Source organism: Danio rerio, chromosome 2 (assembly GCF_049306965.1).
Source record: "Danio rerio strain Tuebingen ecotype United States chromosome 2, GRCz12tu, whole genome shotgun sequence".
Lineage (NCBI taxonomy): Eukaryota > Metazoa > Chordata > Actinopteri > Cypriniformes > Danionidae > Danio > Danio rerio.
In genome coordinates this window covers 52,965,593-52,988,485 of record NC_133177.1, presented here as the reverse complement: position 1 = coordinate 52,988,485, position 22,893 = coordinate 52,965,593, and the positions used below count along the sequence as shown (strand labels likewise).

The 22,893-nt window shown below is 37.2% G+C and overlaps 2 protein-coding genes and 1 long non-coding RNA gene across 7 annotated transcripts in view; 1 reads left to right on the top strand and 2 right to left on the bottom strand.

Moving 5' to 3' along the window:
- Window positions 1-22,893, top strand: part of cactin — a 475,834-nt gene that overhangs the window by 6,085 nt on the left and 446,856 nt on the right. The window contains 8 exon segments of one of the 3 annotated variants that reach the window (NM_001423826.1): window positions 722-817; window positions 3,218-3,363; window positions 3,497-3,659; window positions 3,792-3,906; window positions 5,442-5,634; window positions 6,162-6,284; window positions 8,306-8,664; window positions 11,312-12,430. In NM_001423826.1, coding sequence (NP_001410755.1) covers window positions 722-817; window positions 3,218-3,363; window positions 3,497-3,659; window positions 3,792-3,906; window positions 5,442-5,634; window positions 6,162-6,284; window positions 8,306-8,664; window positions 11,312-11,802 — 1,686 coding nt within the window. In that variant the 3' untranslated portion in view covers window positions 11,803-12,430. 3 annotated transcript variants of the gene reach the window in all.
- Window positions 12,752-15,856, bottom strand: LOC141378934 (uncharacterized). The gene is made up of 2 exons (XR_012394694.1): window positions 12,851-15,856; window positions 12,752-12,785 (listed from the first exon to the last, which is right to left on the bottom strand). It is a non-coding gene; the product is annotated as an uncharacterized lncRNA (long non-coding RNA).
- Window positions 18,312-22,893, bottom strand: part of sema4e (semaphorin 4e) — a 31,680-nt gene continuing 27,098 nt past the window's right edge. The window contains exons 13-15 of one of the 3 annotated variants that reach the window (XM_021481386.3): window positions 20,995-21,164; window positions 19,649-19,701; window positions 18,312-19,110 (exon numbers count right to left, since the gene is read on the bottom strand). In XM_021481386.3, coding sequence (XP_021337061.2) covers window positions 18,482-19,110; window positions 19,649-19,701; window positions 20,995-21,164 — 852 coding nt within the window. In that variant the 3' untranslated portion in view covers window positions 18,312-18,481. 3 annotated transcript variants of the gene reach the window in all.

Sequence of the window (22,893 nt, the reverse complement as noted above, 5' to 3'; positions counted from 1 at the left end):
CAGCTCTCAGGTAAACAATAATCCTCCTTAGACACGTAAGTTATTGTTGTCGAGCATCGCGTACACTGTTAATCCACACGTGACTCCAGATGAGCTCTCACAGAGAGAAAATGAAAACGAAACTTAATAGCAGCAAACTATAAAAGCAACACTTCACGCTTGTTTGCGTTAAAAGCAACACTACACGTGGCGTCTCTGTGGTGTAAACACGGTGACACTAATGAATATTAATGAAGTTGCACAATAGAGCGCGTTGATTGGTTTGAACCAAGCCTTACTCATGCATTAATGCATCACACTGTAAGACGTAATAAGACTCACTCTGGCACAGACGCCCAGTCTGCACGCTGGAATACACGCTATTATGTCATGACCGTGACGCAGCTTCAAAAATTCGTTTCAAACAGGAAGTACGAATTTGCTTAAAATAATGAAAAAACAACCAATTTACACTTTTTAGTGAAATATAGGTGTCCTAATAGTGTTTTTAGCAGTGGGGGACACATATACGACTGTCAACAGCTCAAAAAATGTGTTTTGGTGTTTCGTGACCCTTTAAAGAAATCAAATCTTAAACGTGGCGATTTTGTAATGGTCGACAGTTCACTGGAAACGCTTGAGCTGGCTGACTGAAAATTAAAAGTCTACGTGCACATACCACATTAGTGATGATGACAGGATTAATTCACTTACTGTGTGTGTGTGTGTGTGTTTTTCTCAGGCTCTGGAGAAGAAAGGCATCGGCCATTTGTCCGAAAAAAATCTGAAGGACAGAAATAAACACATCCAGGAGGAAAACCGCAGGGAACTGCAAAAGGTACCAAACTTCTATAGATTTTTTTTTCTTTTGTTTACATTTTTTTTTATTAGGTTTTCAATTTTGAAAAGTAATTGCTACAGAAATCAGAAAGACTTGATTTATTATTACTATTATTATTCAATTATGTCAAGTGTTTTAGTTAATCTGATAGAATAAACTATAAACAGAAGTGGTTTTAAAAGAGTTTCGTTGTTTTTTTACACTTGAGAACTATGAAAAATTTTATGATCCATTATAGCAGCTGAGTTTTATCTTTCTCCTTTGCATATTTTAGGAACATGTCATTTGTAATAATAGCCTGTTTTATTTTTTCGTTTAGTTTTTTGGTATGTTGTTTTTCATTGTTGAATAAAAAATATATAGAAAAAAAGAGCACAAAAAATAAAGAAAGAAAAACATTTTGATTTACTGTAGAATTCAGAATAATTGTGTATATAATCATTTATGTATTTAAGATTCATATGAATGCACATAAGGTAATGATTTTTGGTGATTTGACGTTTATATCATCCTCTTTTGTTATTTGCGTTGGATAAAAGCGTCTGAAAACAAATGCATGTAATATTTTAACACGAAGTTTAGATTTTAAATTAAAATGTTAATTAATGCACTACAGTACACTTAAGCTTGAAATATCTAACTGGTGATTTGCTCTGAACTGATCATTTGAATTGATGAATGCTTAACTGAAGTTGAAAACAATTTAATAGTTCAGGAATCGTGTGTCCGGCGCCTAGACTGCTACAAGAAGTTTGGCCAGGGGAGAAATGGTCATTCCTAACTGAGCCTCGTTTCTCTTTAGTTTTTTTTTCCTTCACTTTCGTCAATTGGTGAAGTTTGTTCCTCCTCACTGTGACCACTGGCTTGCTTGGTTTGGGACTTGTGGAGCTGCCCATCAATGGATTTACTCTTCAGTGTTTGGATTCTCAGCAGTGAAAATGAAACCACACTGAACTGGACTGAAGCTGTTTCAGTTTACTAGAACTTCTATGTGAAGCTGCTTTAACACAAACTACATTGTAAAAGTGCTATAGGAATACAGATGAATTTAATTGAATGAAACTGTGAGCAGAACTTCTTCAGTTTACCATACCAAAGAATGACATGTACTTGAACTTCTATGTTAAAGGGCCATGACACCCCCCACTTTCGGTTAAAGTCTACTTCAGAATTTTTTCATAAGATGCATGATTAATGGGCGTGGAGCTCCACGAGCATCGGGCAGGAGTGGGCGTGGCCAGCAGGGGAGAAGGGGAGCGAATATCTGTTGTTGACAGTTAGCTCACAAACTGAGACACAAACCGTGAGGAGACGCATGAGTTTATAGTTCACAAAGTTAAAATGCAAAGAAATAAAGAGTAATTTAATGCCCTGCTACATTTGTTATTCATAATTTCATATACACATAACCACAATTTATATTATTATAAAGATAAGTGTGTTCATGTAAACACTATAAATGAGGATTCTCCCTCGATCCCCGGGTCTAAGTTATAGATCTTGAATGCAGACTCAGTGCAGCAGGTCTCCTGACCTGTCTATTTTAACCATTAGCCCTGCTGGTAATACAGAGGATTTAGGCAAACACTACAGCACGGCGATGTGTCTGAATGTGAACGAACTCCTGATAAAAGTCAACGTCCGCCATTCTTCAATTCTCGCACTGCTCTCCCGACAAAAATGCTTGCAGCACACACACAGCTTTGCTGTATGATCGGCCCTGACAGGATCGCGGGGAAAAAACATGCAACAAACCAGGTGGATCATGGAAACAAACACATACGAGCCTTCATGAACGGCTGCGTGCCGTTGGTCTGTGTCTCACAGCTTGCTTGAAACTGGCAGGTCTGCCTTCGGAAAGCACGTGCTCTCATGAATAATTAAGCAGCCGGCTCTTCTTATAGGATAAGAAAACTCCGCTATGAATAATAATGAGAAACCGACGCGTCATCATTGAACTTGCAGTACTGCGCTTCGTCGCCGATTTTGATCCCGCCCCAAAAATCATTTTAAACCCGGAAGCTGAAATGAGCTGACAAAAGCTCCAAATTATCCTGTTTTCCCCACAATTAAAGCTGACAGGTGCTAACATTGTGTTAACTGATGCTCAACACACACAAATCTGTTAATATATAAAAAAAAGTTCTCCAGGGTGTCCTGAACCTTTAAGCAGCTTTGACACCTACTATAAAAAAGCGCTATAGAAATAAAGATGAATTGAATAAAATACACAATACTACACTGTGAAATGTAGAAAAGTAAAAGTTTCCCAAAATAAAAGTACTCTGATATTGAAAGTTTAGAAAAAGAAAAAGTACTTCCTTTTTGTCCGTCACTTTATCTGGAGAAAGCTAAAAAAGCAGAGCTTCTGTAAATGTGCATGCGCTGTGTGTTCAGGTGAAGCAGCTGCGTCTGGAGCGAGAGCGGGAGAAAGCCATGCGGGAGCAGGAGCTGGAGATGCTGCAGAGAGAAAAAGAGGCGGAGCATTTCAAAACATGGGCGGAGCAAGAGGACAACTTTCATCTGCATCAGGCCAAACTCAGGTCACTCCCTTTACATTATAGAGAGGAAAAAGGGCTATACAAATCATCTGGAATTGAATCAGTGTCTCTTTATGAATACAGATATTTGTTGATGTCATTTTGAACATGTTTACTGTAATGTGATGTGACACAGGTCTAAGATCCGCATCCGGGACGGCCGAGCGAAACCCATCGACCTGCTGGCGAAATACATCAGCGCTGAGGATGACGATCTGTCTGTGGAGATGCACGAACCGTACACTTTCCTCAACGGACTGACCGTCACAGACATGGAAGACCTGCTGGAGGACATTAAGGTGAGTCGTGAGAAAGACTGCAATAATTGTTGTGTAAATATTTAAAGTAACGGTATTTCTTGTATAACATAAGTGATGGTTTTGGTTGGTTTTTGAGTGTAGTGTAATTTAATGTCTGTGTTATGGTTGAAGGTGTACATGGAGCTGGAATGTGGCAAGAATGTGGATTTCTGGAGGGATATGACCACCATTACTGAAGATGAAATCAGCAAACTGCGCAAACTGGAGGCGTCAGGGAAAGGGCCAGGTGATGAGCACATTTACACATTCAATATTTCTGCTTTAAACATAAAACGATTTATATTAGAGTAAATGTGTCAAAATAAATATAATTGTTGAATTGTTATTGAGTTTATATAGTCCCATTCAGAAGAATTAGCAAATAATTCTAAAATTTGCGTCATGGATTACAAAAATATTTGTATTTATTTTATTTTTTTTAATGAATTTTAATTGAAATAGCAGTGAAATATTAGTACATACAGTTGAAGTCATAATTATTAAACCCCCTGAATTATTAGCCTCCCTGTTATTTTTTCCCCTCAATTTTTGTTTAACAGAAGGAAGATTTTTTTCAACACATTTCTAAGCATAATAGTTTTAATAACTCATCTCTAATAACTGATTAATTTTATCTTTGTCATGATGACAGTAAATAATATTTGACTAGATATTTTTCAAGACACTTCTATACAGCTTAAAGTGACATTTAAAGGCTTAACTAGGTTAATTAGGTTAAGGTAATTAGGCAATTTATTGTATAACAATGGTTTGTTCTGTAGACTATCAAAAAAATATATAGCTTAAAGGGGATAATAATTTTGACTTAAAAAAGGTTTTTAAAAAATTAAAAGCTGCTTTTATTCTAACCAAAATAAGACTTTCTCCAGAAAAAAAAATATTATCAGACATATATAATATATATTTTAGTACCACTCAAAAGAATCGGCAAATAGTCCTAAAATGTTTCCAAAAATATTTGTATTAAATTACATATTTTTAATTACATTTCTTTATATTTAATAATAATATATTAACTTGTATCAATATTAGTACCATTAATGCCATTTGAGATATTAGTACTATTCTGAAGTATCAGCAAATATTGCTAAAAGTTGCATCATGGATTCAAAATATTTTTATTTGAAATTAAATTATTTAATTTCATAATTATTTACAATTTATTTTAATATTAATTGAAATACTAATGTGTGTATATATATATATATATATATATATATATATATATATATATATATATTTTTTTTTTTTTTATTATTTATTTATTTTATTTATTTATTTATTTATTTATTTATTTATTTTTTTTAAATATATCAGAATAAGAAATGTTTCCTGAGGACAAATGAGCATATAAGAATAATGTGAAAGTTTTAATGGTGAAAATTGGTGACAGGAATCAATTACTTCTAGAAAAGTTTTAAAAAAGTAATATTTATAGTTATATTAATGTTTAAATTTAATGCATCTTTAATTATTTTGTTTAAATATCTATTTTTATTAATTAATATTTATTATTATTAATATTGAAAACCACTTTTACTCTGCGCAATAATCATTCTCATTAACTCATTTGAAATCTGCTAATTCACGAAACACTGCTAATTAAATTTATTTGTCTTGATGATTTGTAATTATTGATTTGAAATGATTTATATATTTCCTATACAATGTCCATTCATTCATAATAATATCATACAGTGCAGCATAATTTAGAGGTCTCTCCACTATGCAAGCCCTGATCTGTGTGTTTTTGGCTGTCAGGTGACCGGCGTGAGGGCATAAACACCTCCGTCAGCACAGATGTCCAGAGTGTGTTTAAAGGAAAGACGTACAGTCAGCTTCAGGCCCTTTACATGAACATCGAGAGTAAGATTCAGGCTGGAGGCTCAAATCTGGACATCGGCTACTGGGAGAGTCTCCTGCAGCAGGTGCGCGTCTACATGGCACGAGCCAGGTGTGTATCCAACTCTAACTGTGTCAAAGAGAGATGTTTAGCGTTCAGTGACGTTTTACCTTATAGATAGTGTTATAGTGTTCTATAGGCTTGTGATCGTTTGCATTACCAGAGTAGATACAAGAATCAAAGAGTGAAATTCAGTACCCTTTAAGACCTTTTTTAAGACTCTTCCCATATATTTTAAGACCTCTTCGTCATTTTAGGTTTTAACCAGTAACATTGGAAAATTTAAGTTACAGAATATTTATAAATGTTGTAATATTTACATTTTATAATTAAGAATGATACAAAATTGAATACCTTTTAACATGGCATTTAAGACTTTTAAATGCTTCTCAAGATACCGCGGACACAATGATTACACTGATCTGAGCTGAACTTCAACAGTGCCTGAACTGAACAGTTTAAAATACTCTGGCTTTTACTCTCTTCTTCATCTATGTGAAGCTGCTTTGGCATAGTCTACACTGAGAAAAGCCTGTAGAAATAAAGATGTATTGAATTAAATGTGTGTGTTTTTAAAGGCTGAGAGAGCGTCATCAGGACGTCCTGCGGCAGAAGCTGTATAAACTCAAGCAGGAACAGGGTGTGGAGAGTGAACCGCTTTTCCCCATCATCAAAGAGGAGCTGGAGAAAGAGCAGCCCATGTGAGTCAGTTCACCTCTGTCTGAATGTACAGGATTATGAGTGGGATTTTAGGGGGAATTTGGATTAATAATTGATTCAACTGGGAGGTTGTGTGAATGTGCGGTATCCCTACATACTACATATACATGTACAGTTAAAGTCAAAATGATTCGCCCTCCTGTAAATTTTGATTTGTTGTTGAATTTGTTAATAGTTCCCAAATGACGTTTAACAGAGCAAGTCATTTTCCACAGTATTTCCTTAAATTTTTTCTTCTGGAGAGTTTTATTTGTTTATTTCAGCTAGAATAAAAGCAATTTAAAATTTTTTGGTAACTTTTTAGGTCAATATTATTAGCCCCCTTGGGCAAGGTTTGTTTTTCCCGAATGTCCACAGAACAACCCATCATTATATAATGACTTGCCTAATTAACCTAGTTAAGCCTTTAAGGGCCTACTAACACTATGCTATCCGAACCGTGCCAAGGCCCGTTTCCCGGTTCAATTGAAAAGTGTGAGTGCTCTGAATCTGGCTCATGCACAGTTCACTTGGCGGGCCCTGGCCCAGTTGGAAGAGGTGTGCCAGAGTGCAGTTCACTTAGGCTTTGGCGCGGTACGCTTGTACTGTGAGTGCAAAGCGCGCCTGAGCCCGAAACTGAAGACGAGACGTGACTTTTAAGGTTTCATATGGATTTATTAATCGTTCTTACTGTTCAATGAACTCACTGCACGATAGCTGCGCCTTCAGCAAACCTCCTAATTCCTGCAGCACGAGGACTTCATGATAGTTTATGAGGGTCAAAAGTGGCTGACCTGTTCGGCGAAATATTTGACTGCGTGTCATTTCATATCAAACGACTAAACCAGGGGGGACAAGCGTCATTTGCTGAGCAAGAGCGCTTCTCTACTGAACAGCGCAGTATAGATGACGTAGGCGTGCCCAGGCCCTAATGTAATGTGAGTGCGGGCCGTCAGGGGAGACGGTAGGGGGGACAAGCGTGCTTTGGCCCAGTTCAAGGCAACTGTACAAAGTGTGAGTACGCCCTAAATCAGGGATTTCCAGATCCGATCACGTGATATGAAATCGGACCCGATCATGCGGTTTCAGATTCTATCGGAATCAGACGTTACCTCCCGATTAGGACTCAACAATATATATATATATGTGATTATTTTTTAACATCTATGGTTATGCGGTGTCACAGAGTTAGACTTCTTTCTTGACTCACACAGAAACAGCAACGCATGTGGCATGACATTACTTTGTTGCAGAGACACTATTGGTTAAATGCCAGCAAAGTAGAAGACTTAAGCAGCTTGAAGCTGAAAAGGGCGAGTATGTCTGCGGTCCGGGGGTAATGTACAGTTGATGACGACAACATTGCCATAGCTAACTGTGAGATATGTAAACTTGGGATTGCAAGAGGTGGAAAGGAAAAGGCTACATTTTAACACAACAAACTTGATAAGGCACCCTTAAAACACACACCCGACACAATACAGTGAGTTTAGCAAGGAAACCCAACCGAAGACGAGTCCGCTCACACTGCAGGAGGTTTGAAGAGGAGAGAAAATATGCCCTGTGACAACAGCACAGGACATCATAGCCAAGATAGCACAAATGATTCGCCTTTGTAGAGAACTCTGTATTTCTTATGCTTATGGAGCACCAAGAACCTCGATTTGAATTTTTTAAATGTATTATAAAAGTATCGGATTGGGTTTCGGTATTGGTAGATAATCAATTAAATGACTCGAGGGAAACAAAACCTGATCGGGACATGCCTAATTTAATTGTCACTTTAAGCTGAATACTAGTATCTTGAAAATATCTAGTCAAAAATTCTGTACTGTCATCATGGCAAAGATAAAAGAAATCAGTGATTAGAAATGAGTTATTAAAATTAAAAAGAGGGGCTAATAATTCAACTATGTATAAAATGAAACATACACCACGATTTTATCTCCAACTCCTAAATAATAAAACAAATTGCATTGCAAACATACCTTAAATGTGATTCATTGGTTATATTTCCCAGCAGCTCTAGAGAAGCGGGGTCTGGAGACGAAGAGGCGGGCAGCTCTTCTCAGCAGCGAGACAGAGAGGAAGATGAAGACAGACGGAGCAGGAGGACGGGTGGAGAAGAGGCTGAGCGTTCTGGAAGGAGCAGTCCTGAGGAGGAGAAGAAAGGAGAGGAGGAGGAGGGAGAGAAAGATGAAGCCCCGGAGGCCGTGTTGACAGAGGAGGATCTGATCCAGCAGAGTCAGGCTGAGTATGACTCCGGCCGCTACAGTCCCACACTCCTGCAGAACTCGGAGCTGCCGCTGGACACACACATCATCGCGGAGGAGGAGGACCTGCAGAGACTCCTGTTGGCCCGCAGGCAGATGCAGGTGACCGGTGCGTATCGCTCATGTACACCATCTAACTGCAACACATGCTTTTAAAGGGGACCGATTATGCAGAAATCACTTTATAAGGGGTTCAAACACAGTTGTGAGGCAACAGTGTGTGAATACAGCCAGCCTTTAATGATTAAAAATTAATTATCACATAAAAACTGCCTGCAGAAACACTTTGATTGACATTCTCAGTTTGTACATCTCATTAGAGTGGGAAAGCCCCGCTCATTAGAAATGACCTCTCCCTCATTAGCATAAACAGCCCTGAGTGAGAAGCAGCCGTCCGCCATTAGAGTTTTCACACCATACCTGCTGAAGATAATGTCAGTGACTTAAGACTGCTTTTGTACTGCATGGTTTAAGTGACCCAATTCCGGATATAGCTCACGTACGTGTAAGCAGGAAAAAAAAATCACATGGATTCCAATTTACTCAGATAAGATTCAGGACTCGTTCATATGTGAAAATTTATCCAAAATGAATCAGATATATGTCTTAATTTGATAGCAGGCAGGTCGGATTTTCAGCTGTCAATGCGAGTTGCGAATCATAAAAAAAACAGTAGCGAATGACGTCAACTTTGATGCTTTCATTTTAGAATAGACTTCAGCAGAGTCCCAAACCTAAAATCTCATATACGAGGACAGAAAAAAGCCTTTATATTGTCATTTAGCAAAAGTATTTAAGCATGTTAATGAGTGAGCGAGCGAGCGAGTGACATAAGAGAGAGAGCACAACCTCTGCCATGTAAACAATATTAACTATTGCATACATCATATACATAAATCATGCCATGAAAAAACTGTTTAAAGGTGCGGTATGTAATTTTGACACCCAGTGATTAAACTAGGTATTGCATTCCTGGATCAAAACAAACGTAAGCGCAGGTTGCCAGAGTGAGAACCAAAAGGGGGGAGTCTGACTGTCGAGCCTAAAGACTGATTTAAGTTGTGTTCTAACTAAAGGCAACATCTTAAAAGGAGTTTTTGTTCTAACCAATACCTCGAATTAATATAATAGAAACAGCTTCTATTTCTCACAGCTGAACAACAGAAAACTGACAATTATCACCTCGGGTACAGCTCATGTGCTTTATTCAGTGTTAAATGCTACTAATGTGAGTTTGAATGCCATTTTACATGACATTTATTGCCATACTACTGAAAGCAGCAGCAGATAGTTCACCTCAGATCTTGAAAATAAAATAAAATGTTTGAAATTAAACTTTAGAACTGTGACTTAGTGTAATCCAACACATATCAGTGATTCAGCATGTACATTTAATTAAGTTAAAGAGGTTTAATATGTATTAATTAGATCATAAACCTTATCATTTCGTGAGTGAGTGCATATTCTGTGCTTCTGAATGGCTGTATTTAAATTTCTGTCGTTTTTCGTCTGGTGCAAACAGCCAAATTGCTAATCACTGCAAATCTCGTCACGTAGCATGTTGTTAGGACACGGGGTTACAATGTAACCTGCTCACCTAATGTTTACTCTCGTAATATTTATATTATTTGCTAATTAATAACCTCATGTGGAACTCTGAATCTGCGTCTTATTTCGGAGTCTGCTACTGTTCACCGTAGGTCGCATTTTGGTCACAGACGCATGCTTTGAGAGACTCTCTGAATGAACGAATTAAATACGCTGTTTTTTACCAAGGCAACCTGGAGTGCTGAAATATAATTGGCTAAAGTGGTAGGGGGTGGGTTAAAAGAACCAAAACAAAGACTGCCGTTCCAGCACGTAACAGAATATCTGACTTCAGCATTGCTTTTCAGATAAACAAGAATGTTCACTTGATACGTTTCTTAAATATCTGCAAACATATGATGGTATTTAATGCTTTAGAAGAGTCAAAAACTTACATACAGCATCTTTAAAAAAGCCTAGATTAAAGGAAGTTGACCAAATGAGAACTTTTCTATCATAAACAATAGCAAAACATTTTGTCAAAAAGAAAATTAAAAAATGTAATGCCGCGAACAGATTAAATACAGGCCTGGAGGAAAGAGCGCTCTTTTATTAGCTGCCAGTCAGCGCCCGCTTTTTTTTTTTTAAGTCAGGTTATTGCGCCTTTGAAAATGCAGACATCAGAAAGAAGTCACTTTTAAAAGATGAAGCGGGTCCTTCAAAAAGTCAGGTACAATCACAAAATTGGAATTGATCATCAAGATCTGCAGTGTAAATGCAGCCTATATCACGTCTTTTCGTTATTTTTCATTATTTCGAAGGGAGTAATGCGGTTTGCACGCACATACAATGCGCACACGACATGCTAATTACCTCAGAACACCCAAACAAGAACATTTATCTTCTTTTGAATCTACTGCTATGCTGACACAGGTGTTTGTAGCTCCACCCTCTTTTGAAAAGAGCACAATCTCATTTGAATTTAAAGCGACAGTCACCAAATCAGCACAATTTTGATCAAATCCTGAAAGAGGCAGTTTTAAAGACTTCTGAAACATTATTTGTGGGGTATTTTGAGCTGAAATGTCACATACACACTCTGGGGACATCAGAGACTTATTTGGCATCTTGTAAAAAGGGGCATGATAGGTCCACTTTAAAACTCCACCTGGGCTGTTCATTTATATGACGATGCTAATACCAGCTTTCATTGTGTTTCCTGAACACAGGTGATGCAAGTGAAAGTGCTGAGGATTTATTTGTGCGTCGGGCTAAAGAGGGCATGGGCGGTGACGAGGCTCAGTTCAGCGTCGAAATGCCTTTGACTGGGAAAATGTACCTGTGGGCCGACAAATACCGTCCACGCAAACCCCGCTTCTTCAACCGCGTTCACACCGGCTTCGAGTGGAACAAATACAACCAGACGCATTACGACTTCGATAACCCGCCGCCCAAGATCGTCCAGGGCTACAAGTTCAACATCTTCTACCCCGACCTCATCGACAAGCGCTCGACTCCGCAGTACTTCCTGGAGCCCTGTCCCGACAATAAAGACTTCGGGATTCTGCGCTTTCATGCCGGACCACCGTATGAAGACATCGCCTTTAAAATCGTCAACCGCGAGTGGGAATATTCACATCGCCATGGTTTCCGCTGCCAGTTCGCTAATGGAATCTTTCAGCTGTGGTTCCACTTTAAGAGGTATCGCTACAGACGATGAAGAGGATGATCTGAGAACGGTTGAGTCGTGTTAGAGAAGAAGCTGTAACATTAGGGTCGATGTAAAACCACAAACACAGACTGTTTATTAACGCCACATACATCTGCTGATAGTGGAAAAGCAGGTTTTCACTGACGCAGACTTAAATATTTCGACATTTTCTGATTTCCAGGCACTCAGCTTGCATTTGAGACCATGCTAATTGTTTTAAAGCAGTGCTTCTCAACCACATTCCTAGAGGACCACCAACACTGCATGTTTTAGATGTCTCGTTTGTCTGTTACACACATAACAGGTCTTTCAGTCTCTGCTGATGATTTGAATCAGGTGTGTTTGGTTAAGGAGGCATAGAAAATGTGCAGAGCTGGTGGTCTTCTAGGAACGTGGTCGAGAAACACTGTTTAAAGGGATAGTTCAACCAAAAATAAAACCTATCATCATTTAATCACATTTATTTGTTCAAAACTAAAGAAAAAATAAACTCAAAGGTTTAAAAATACACGAGGGAGGGGAATTTGTGACTTAATTGAAATATTTGGTTGAACTATCCATTTAAGTATTCCTTAAATTAATTTCTTGTATTTTGTGTAATTGAAATGATTCATTAAAGATTGTTTGCTAATTTTTACTCAAAGCTTCCAAACATTTATTGTTGTTGTTTCATAGCAAATGTGGTATTGTTAAAATATTAGCATCTGCAGCACTTTTCATAAAACACAAGTTGCTTAAAGTTTAGATGCAGACATTCAACATATTTTTGCAGCCTGAAGATGCAGGAAGTTCATTCTTGGCCATGTTGGATTGCCTTTAAAGGCAACATACTTGGGTTTGAGGCAACACCCACAGCAGGTTTTAACAAGAAAGTGTGTGTCATTTTTGCCAGAGGGGTATCCCTAAATCATGAGAACATCACTAAAAGCCTCAAGAAAGAATCTGAATAGTCCATTGAAACGATTTCAGGCTCTAAAGTTTAATCAGTCCACCTGGAAACAACATGTTGACAAATGAGAACTTCTGAAGAACCAAAACTAATCAGTGGATTTGATACAAAGTTTGTTCGAGGCACTTGGTAGCAAGGAAAGAGGAAATATATGCAAATTAAATTCTATAAAGTGCTCAGCATATATGAGTACACCCCTCACAAATCTCTCATTTAAATTCATATTTTCTATAGGAAGCTTTACAATATTACATTTGTGCATATACATTAGATTAGTCAGTACTGAAGCCAAACCTGGAGCTAATCTAAAAGAATATCTTGCAATAATGGTTTAAAATTTAGCAGCCCAAATATATATATAAGGGGAAAAAAATTAAACAACATTTTCAAAAATAGCAAAAATCAAGAGAAGCAAAAAATGTATACAATTTTGTTGAAATGTTGTAGTTTGTAATTTTATTTTGCATGAATTTAAATGTATTATCTTTCCATTTCTAAATAGAAATGGATTCAAATATAATTTTTATAAATATATCTGTTTAATTAATCTGTTTTGTTCCAATGCACCAATATATATTAGCCATATCCACTGAGAAATGGAGAAAAATGTTCATTTTCAAAATGGGGTGTTGAGCACTGTATATGTATATGTTTATTAGGGCTTCACGATATTGGGAAAAAAAGATGACACTGCAATATTTTCATTTACTGCCATATATATTGCAATATATATCATTTTAAATCAATTGGGACGATTCTGTATGTACATGTATGTATGTACTACACATATACTTACATGTATGGAATAAAATCACTGTCATAAATATTTCGTGAGTAAATAAAATTCACGCATCCTTAATTATAAAATCATAAAGGAAAAAGGAACATACTCGTAATTTTACGAGGGTACGATTCCAAAATCTGCGATTAGAACAGACACAGATACGACACTTTCTTTGTCTGTTTGTATATGACTGATAAATTTAAGATGGGTGTACTTTACAAACCCGAAATACAGTTTCACCACGGACACGAAGTCCTGATTACGAGTACGAATCAAACAGCGACACTCCACTGTCAAAATTACGTCACCGCTGTCACAGGCATTAATAAACAAGCGAGAGTCATCGATCACAACGGTGACTTAATCAACAGATGTCATGTTATAGTTAACAGTGTTCAGTGATTCACTCATACTGCGCTTGCTGTCCTCGGCCCATTCTTAATTTTTATTCTGTAAAATGTCCAAGAAACACTGTGAAAATGAACCTCATTAAGTCAACCTTTATTACAGCTCATGACGGACATTTCTCAAAGAAGGAATAACAAAACTCTTACCTGATACGGTGTGTGGGAGCTCTGAGTGCCCAGCAGGCGCGCCGTTGTGATCGATGTGAATATTTATGACAGTGATTTTATTCCATATACATGCTAGTATGATTTTAAAAATGACAAGCAAAGTTAAATACAACAGATACAAATAAACGATTTATGATTTTCCGGGGAGTCAAACAGTATTCAAAACAAAAACTAAATCACTGTATAATAATAATAATGTTTTTATTAAAAACTCTTGAGGGTAAAATAATTTAAAATGACTCCGCTATGTTAACTGTAATGTCTGGTCAACTATAATCCCAATCACATTGCAGATCATTGCGATATCGATGCTGAAACGATATATTGTGCAGCGCTAATATATATTTATACAACATTTCTGTCTGGTTCTTGTATCTGATTGGCTGATAGCCGTGCAATATTTTGCCAATAACAGCACACAAAGCCCTTTTCAACCTTTACCTTTGTGTATAACTCCACTCACATACAGGCAGCAACAAGCAGAGAGACTACAGTTTGACAAATATTACTGCTGTTAGACAACAAAATGTACCTTTGAGGCTATTTTAGTCAAGAATTTAGTTGTTTAGATTGCATCTATGCAGTTTATTCATAAGGATAGTGCCTATTTTAAAATATTTATCATTTCTGAGAGATCATCGGTGTCCATTAGTCAAAGACGTTTGTCGTTGTCTATCCACAAGATGGCAACAGAACCGCATAATAAGCCCTTGCTTAGAAGATTAAAACTGTTGTGTGTTTTCTTGAGCTTGAATAAGAAGCTGAAAAACGAAAGCGTCACGGTTTTTAAGGTGGACTGGATAGAGTTAAGAAGCTGCGAAAAAGAAGCTGGATTCAGCCTCATCCCTCCTTATCGCAAACACAACAGCAGTCTGGTAAGTTAGTGATTGCGCTGCTTTTTTCTAGGTTATTATTGTGATGTTGTAATGGTTGCTTAATGTTTGATATACATTGTGTATTAATGTCCCCTTTAAGAGGACTATTTCTGTGGTTGTTTTACCTTTGAGATGTAAGCACGCATGTATGGCAGCTCAGTTCAGTTCTGGCAAGCTCTGAGGAGAAGTGTGTGATAGTCGCTAATAATGTAACATTTTATTTTGCGACGGATGTTTAAGTGTCTTTCTTTTCCTTTTGCCTACTCATTGTCGTTGACTGGCATGTATGTAGTCAACAGTACTTGGGAGAAATGCATACAGGCAAATAGGAAGAGCAAAATAGTTTCTGTCTCATGTTTTTATTCCTTAAAGTCTCCGGGTAAACGCTGGTACACCTGGCACCCATCACAATACCGACGGCAACAGGGAAATACTGTAATAGACTGTAGGGAGAAATCTCTGTAGACGGATGGCATTTCATGTCACGTTCAGCCTCATAATCTTAAAGTGTGAGCAAAATCAGCTGTTTTGTCATCACTTTATACATTACTCTATAGAGAATCATTCAAACACTAGCTCTAAAGCGATGTTGGTGAATTAGTAACGGCTTCTGCTGTTCTGACGTCAGCTGCATATGTGAATGAATGGCGGAAGAAAGTAGTTCCTAATGCAAAAGAGTCTTGGGGTGCTTTCACACCTGTGAATCGATTCAGTTGTTTCGAAACAGAGATTACAAATGTTACATTGTTGCTCTTTGCTCTTGGAGCGGTTCGCTTTCACACTGCAAAGTTTCTAATCATACCAAAAGAGCTAAAACAAGTCACGTGTGAGTAAACTCTCCTCGCATTGGTCAGAGTGTCAGGCTTTATTTTGCAGAGTCCCATTCAGCTGTCAGGGGAGGTGGTGGTTTGGTGGTGATTGACAAGGTGCGCGCGCGATGTGTCTGAAGAGTGAGGAGAGATGAGGTGGGGAGGGGTGAGAAGGGTGCGCGACGTAGCCTATTTGAGGACCGGGAGGGAGACACGAGATAATCGGGAGATTATCATTCGTTTGCTGGCATCCGGAGACTCGCGAATCTTCCTGCTCTACTCATAATTCTCTCTTCATATAGCCGTATGCCTATTACATATCCATAAAACACTGTGATATAACCCCGCTCGGATTGGATCGCTTTCTCACTGCAAGCGAACCGCTCCATAGTTCGTTTCAATCGAGCCGAGACCACCTCATTCAAGCAATCTCGGAGAGATTGATTTGGTGCGGATCCGAGAGCGATTGCTGGTTTCACATATGTCAAACGAACCGCGCTAATGGGTAAACGAGTCAGGTAGGTGTGAAAGCACCCTTAGATTCTCCGTTTTTGATTTTCCTTTTTATATAAACAATTGTGCCCCTTGATCTGTTGTATAAACATAGTATCACACTCGTAGCAGTGCGATATGGCTGTATATCAGCACTGGTTAGACACTAAGGCACTTCTTTCACCAGTGCTGATGTACAGCCATATCTCATTGCTACGAGTGTGATATTGCTCATATATATAATTATGTAATCCACTTTGCCCCTTTTCCATTGTTTTTCTTTGCAAACATGTGAAAGACTGAACTTCACAGTAGTTCTAATAAACTTCATTTTTCATTACTAACAGCTTTTATGTTCAGTTTAAGGTGTTAAAAAGTAATCTAAAAAGCAGTTTATGCTTTCTCCATGCAAATAGATATTGGCTGACCAAAAGAGCTGCCAGTGGTGTTACTTTGGTGGTTCTTGGCCAGATTGAGCTGTAAATTTTCTGTAATACCGTTCCTAAGGTATGTGTAAGATATTTTATTTACTTTTTTTGGTTTGTTTTTGTTTTTTAGGACAACAGTATCTCCAGCAGGAAAAATATCCAAAGATGCCATTTTAAATTGTGAAGAAATTAGCGTTTTTGAAACAAATTAAGACAGCTGAAGTTGATTCATTTGAATTATTTAGCCTGACATGTTTGCTGCTCCAAAATATTTTAAATCTTTAAAAAAATAAAATATATTGTTTTTAAAGGGGATTTTTTGTTTGTTTGTTTTTTACCCAGACATTTAAAAAGAAAATGTATTAGAGCAATACCGCGAAAGTGTGATATTTTTATCCAAGGTTATCATACCGTCAGAATCATAGACTGGTCAGTATCTAATACCGGCCCACGCCTACTGCCTATAAGCGAATTAAGTGGCTGCTTAGGGCCCCGCCGCCACTAGGGGGACCTCACAACCCGCTAGTGGTGCAAGCAGTTTCCTTGCTGAAATTGTTTTTATCTACATTTTACAATTATCTTCATTGACAGTGCTTAAGTACTTAAATAGTATACATTTTCACAAAAAAACTAATGATAAAAAATAGAAAATAAATGAAAATAATGAAAACTATTTTATTAAAGTTGAAATTGTTTTCATGTAAAGGTCATGTGATCAACAGCAAGCTAGCAGGATCTGTTAAAGACATAATCTAATAGCACATTTGTCAAAAATAGGCAATTACAGATTAATAAATCACATCTACTTGTAGAAATATTTTATTTATTTTTTATTTTTATTATTTTTTGCCTAAAATGCATTTTATTGAAATCCAAAAATACTGAAGTGTCTTTCAGTGACATACTTTGCACACTGGTAATATTTTTGCTGAGACACATTTATAAAAGTTTTGTCCTGATTGAATTAATCATACTTTAATATGAGTTCTGGACACTGCATCTCAAATGTAAGGAACAGAACAGGCTGAAGGGAATAATAAAGTTTGAGTTTGGTTATTAACATTCACCCAGTACTTTTTGCCTCCCTCATGTTTTTTATAAAAATATTTTTCAGATTTATATGATTTGCTTATTGATTTTATTATTTATGGATCAATCTTTGCATTAATGTTAATTGTTTTGTCGTTGTTTTTTTGTGGGTCGGTTTGCAATGGCAACACTTCACTATTTAGAGCAAGGTAGGGCCCCGAAATTATTCTGCTTAGGGCCCCCAAATGTACAAGGCTGGCCCTGATTATCAGTATGGTTATTAGAAAATGTATGACAAGTTTTGGTAATTTAATTTTCCTTCAAAATAAACATTCATAAGTACTTATATCAGTACTTATAAGTAAAAAACAAACAAACAAAAAAAACGAGTAGTTCTGTACTTTGACTGAAATAATATTGTAAAAAGGACTTATACTTTCACTTTACTTAATTTTTATTAGGGTATCTGCACTTTTACTTTCACTGTTTTACTTTTAAGTACTTAATTTGTTTACTTGTCCATCACTGGCTTGCCAAAACGTGTTTTTTTTGTGCATAAGCATTGGTAAGAATTTCATTTGGAAGTAAAATAGACATTTTTTATTTTATTTCCAAAGGTAGAGATTATTCAAACACACAAAATGGGTCAAAACCACAGTTTAGTCAAGTGTTAAAAGCTGCATAAGAGGAATCTGCACTAGTGTGCTTGGTCTGCATGTAAATGACGAAGTAGCATATTAACAAGTCTCAAATCTCTGATTCATCATCTATGTATTTCAGTGACATCTGACCTGTGGACCCAGCAGTGGTCGAGAGTCTGTCTGTTTCTCTAGAGCTGGAATACCTCTGGTCATTGGCGTGGTTGTTGTTGCTGTTGAAGTTCACTACTGATGATGCTAGTCTCTGTGGCTGAACCTGGTTAGCATCGTCTTCGTGCCTGTTTTGTGTGTCCTTTACCCTCCTGTGTAAACATGGCAGAGACAAATGGCCTTTGTACAGGTTCCATATCAACAATGCAGCTAGAACTAGTGACAGTATCACCACCATGGCCACTAGGGTGCGCTCTTTTTCCTTAACATGATGAAGTGACGCTGTGGTTCCAGATTCGGACCACATCTTAACATCATACGCTACATGCTGAGTCTGGTATTTGCGCTGGGAGACGGTCTCGATGGAGCTGCAGATGTAGTAGCCGGTGGCGTCCAAAGATGCGTTGAAGATCATCAAGCCATCGGAGAGGATCTGGATGGTGTTTGATGGTTTGATTGGCTCCCCGTTTAACTGCCATTCAACCTGCGCCAGGTTGGAATAAGGCTGGCAGCCCAGCTTCACGGTATTCCCATGGTAAAAGGAGATGTTGACTGGTTTACTGACACCTGTAACACAAGTTCTAGATGTAACATTCGAAGTAGAGATGAAATCAGAGCTAACCATATTGATTTTGTTAGCGTACATTGCTAGTTTTGTGGTGAACAATACATCTGTGCCTGTCATTAAGAAAAAAAAAGTTTCTGTTGAATTAAAAAAATGTTGAAGTCTAAAAATGCACTTCCTTTGTGTTTTCAGTTAAATTCTCAGATGACATCTGTCTGAAGTATTGTGTGTGGTTAACATAACCACCACCGCCCCTTAACTGTCGAGTTTGACAGCGCTATGACAACAAACTAGAAAGGTTGACGAGGTAGAGGTTAGGTTGTAATAACTCTCCCAAACCTTTTCCTCACCTTTATGAATGAAATGCCCACTTTACTGCATCCATTTAGCAAACACACAAGCAACACCCCCTGCTTTCTTATTTAATATTCTGTTCCTTTAGGAACTGCATCACAATACGAAAACACATATGGTCCCAGCTTTCGGTTCATGGTGACTTTAATGTTTCAGTCATAACACACAGTCTAAAATCTCATTTACCTATTGCTGGACATTGACTGGCATCTCCATCACTCAAGCTCTGAATCACAGTGCTGTGGAAAAAACAAGTCAGAAAATACTAGCGTTAGTAATAGTGTAACGTTACATTAGAAGACATTTTGAATATAGAAATTTCTATATTCAAACAGGCGATAACTTCATGTTACTGATGATGCGTCTAATGCGCACCAAAAGGGCTTATGTCAAAAGTAATTTCATCAAATTAAACGCTTTTAAAAATGTCATTATCGTAATATGCATAAATATACCACAAAGCAAAATTTTCATTCCTTTATTAAGTAATGCTGGGCGAAAATTAATCATGATAAACACCATACAAAATAAAAGTTTGTTTTGCATATATAATAAAAGTTATATTATTATATATATACACACACACATACATGCACACACACACACACACACACACACACACACGCACACACACACACACACACACACACACACACACACACACACACACACACACACACACACACACACACACACATATATATATATATATATATATATACATATACTACACACACACACACATACATACATGTATATGACACAAATTAAAGATAAAATTAAATATGTATGTAACAAAATTTTTTTGTTGAGTTTTGTTTTTATGTATGTGTGTTTCACATATAAAAAGTAAATATATATAATACACACAAATTTATTAAGTTAAACATCTTTTATTTGGGATGTGATTAATCATGATTAATCTTTGCTCAGCACCATTATTTAGCTTTTATTTATATTATATTATTCAATTTCTATCTTAAATATTATTTATATTTTATAACAGAATTAAGAATTAAAATACTAGACAAATCTTTCCGTGATATGTACATCTTTAATATGGCAGACGTTTTACATCACAGCAAGCTACACTTTTTGCATGGGAAAGGTGCTGAAACCGGTGTCGTGAAAACAGTGTGCCATTAGCAATCATTTAAATAGTTTTAAAACTGGTTTAATTTTCTTTAAGCAACATATCATGCTCTAGCTACACTTTAAAATAAGGTTTTATTAGTTGATGTTATTTAATGCATTTAAAAACATGAAAAAATAATAAACAATACATTTATTACAGTATTTGTTCATGTTAGTTAATGACAATACAGTTGTTCGTTATTAGTTTGTTAACTCAGGGTGCATAAACACGTTAACAAGCATGTTAATAATGCATTAATCAATGTTGATCTATGATTAATAAATGCTGCACAAGTATTGTTCATACTTCATGTTAGTAAATATATTAACAAATGAAACCTGATTGTGAAGTGTGACCATATAAATATAAAATTATGTTAATATTTTCATCTTTTCACCTGCTTCTGGTTCTGTGGATGCTGTTAATAGTAGCACAGTGCTCAGTATCGAGGTCCCAGCCACAGTGCGGATCCCTGGCCAGAACACAGTCCAGACACGTCTGGTACTGCCCACATTCACTGATGGACAGCTGAACCACGCCCACCTCCGAACCCACATACAGCTGCTTCTGGAATGACATCACACATAATTTCACATCTCTTTAGAAAACTTAAAAACACATTGATTTTGACTTGCTTAAAAATATAACACCAAATCAGCATGTTAAAATAACAAACAGTAATGATGTGCAAAACTAAGGAAAATTAAGGTTTACATTAGGAAAAAGCAACGAAAAGAGACTTTGTAATTATAATGTTCTATCTGCATTCTGTGTAGTTGAGATGTTGTATTACATACTGTCCACAAAAATACGAGGATCACATTTTTATTTTTAATTATTTAACCTTTTATTGACTTTCTTTTTTGCAAATTCTCATTTAGGCTCCTAAACTCTGGAACGAGGCTAAGACACTTTCTCCCAATTCAAAACTAGATTAAAAACCTCTAGTAAAGCATACACATAAACCTTTTAGTAAAGCATACACATAGCGGTATGATACATGAATGTGCTCCACGCAGGTTTCTACATCTCGTTTATATACACTATGAACAACAGCTACGCTAATTATTCTCTATTTCCACCTGGGGATACTCATCCCGAGGACTATGCAGCGCCACTGATTCGATCCAAGACCAGCGACGAGATGATGCCAAGATTTCCATAATCCTGGACCAGGCCGTATCCTGAGCAGCTGCTGTGGTGGTCATGGAGGAGTGGAGTGCATGAGACTTATTCCTGTGACGCTCCAGGGACAGACAAGTCTTCGCTAAGGTCCAGCTTCCAGCCTCCACCAACCTTGACTGCAGCTCTGCACAAGACGTTTGGCCAGAGGAGAAATGGTTGTGCCCAATTGAGCCTGGTTTCTCTCAAGGTTGTTTAATTCTTCTTTCATCAATTGGTGAAGTTTTTTCCTCGCCGCTGTCGCCACTGGCTTGCATGGTTCCAGATCTGCAGAGCTGTGCATGGTTGGATTTGCTCTTCAGTGTTTGGACTCTCAGTAGTCATTGTTAAATCACACTGAACTGAGCTAAACTGAACTGAACTTAAACTCTGAAAACTCAACTGACACTATTTCAATTTACTATAATCTTCTATGTGAAGCTGCTTGACACAATCTTCATTGTAAAAGCGCTACAAAAAATAAAGGTGAATTGAATTGAAAAAAAAAAGTTCAAAAAGAGAATTACTATATAAGCAAAATGTAAAAGAAAAATAATAATGGCATATAAATGTATATGCACTCTAACTAATAAATGATGTTAATTAATAAATAAACCAAAACACATACGCACAAACAAATAGGAGGTGAGGGTCTTGCCAATATCATAGCCATTATTTCGTATGCTAACATTGTGAATCACTTAAAATTTTCTCCATTTAATAAAATACATTTGAATATTTCCCTTAACAGAGCGCCTCTGACCCCATACTCCCAGAGCACCCTCCAGAGAATGCCACAAGGGACACAGTCGAATGCTTACTCCAAGTCCACAAAACACATGTGGACTGGTTGGGCATACTCTGTCCCTGTATGAGCAGAGTAGGAGTTTGGTTTACATTGCTGACAATAAGTCAGACTTGTTTCCAGTGCATGTTGGACTCCGGCAGGGCTGCACTTTCACCAATTCTGTTCATAACTTTTATGGACTGAATTTTAAAGCACAGCCTTGCGCCAGAGGGGGTTCGGTCCGGGGACCACAGGATTTCATCTGTGTTATTCGCAGACAATGTTGTTCTGTTGGCTTCATCCAACATGGACCTTCAGCATGCACTGGGGCGGTTTGCTGCTGAGTGT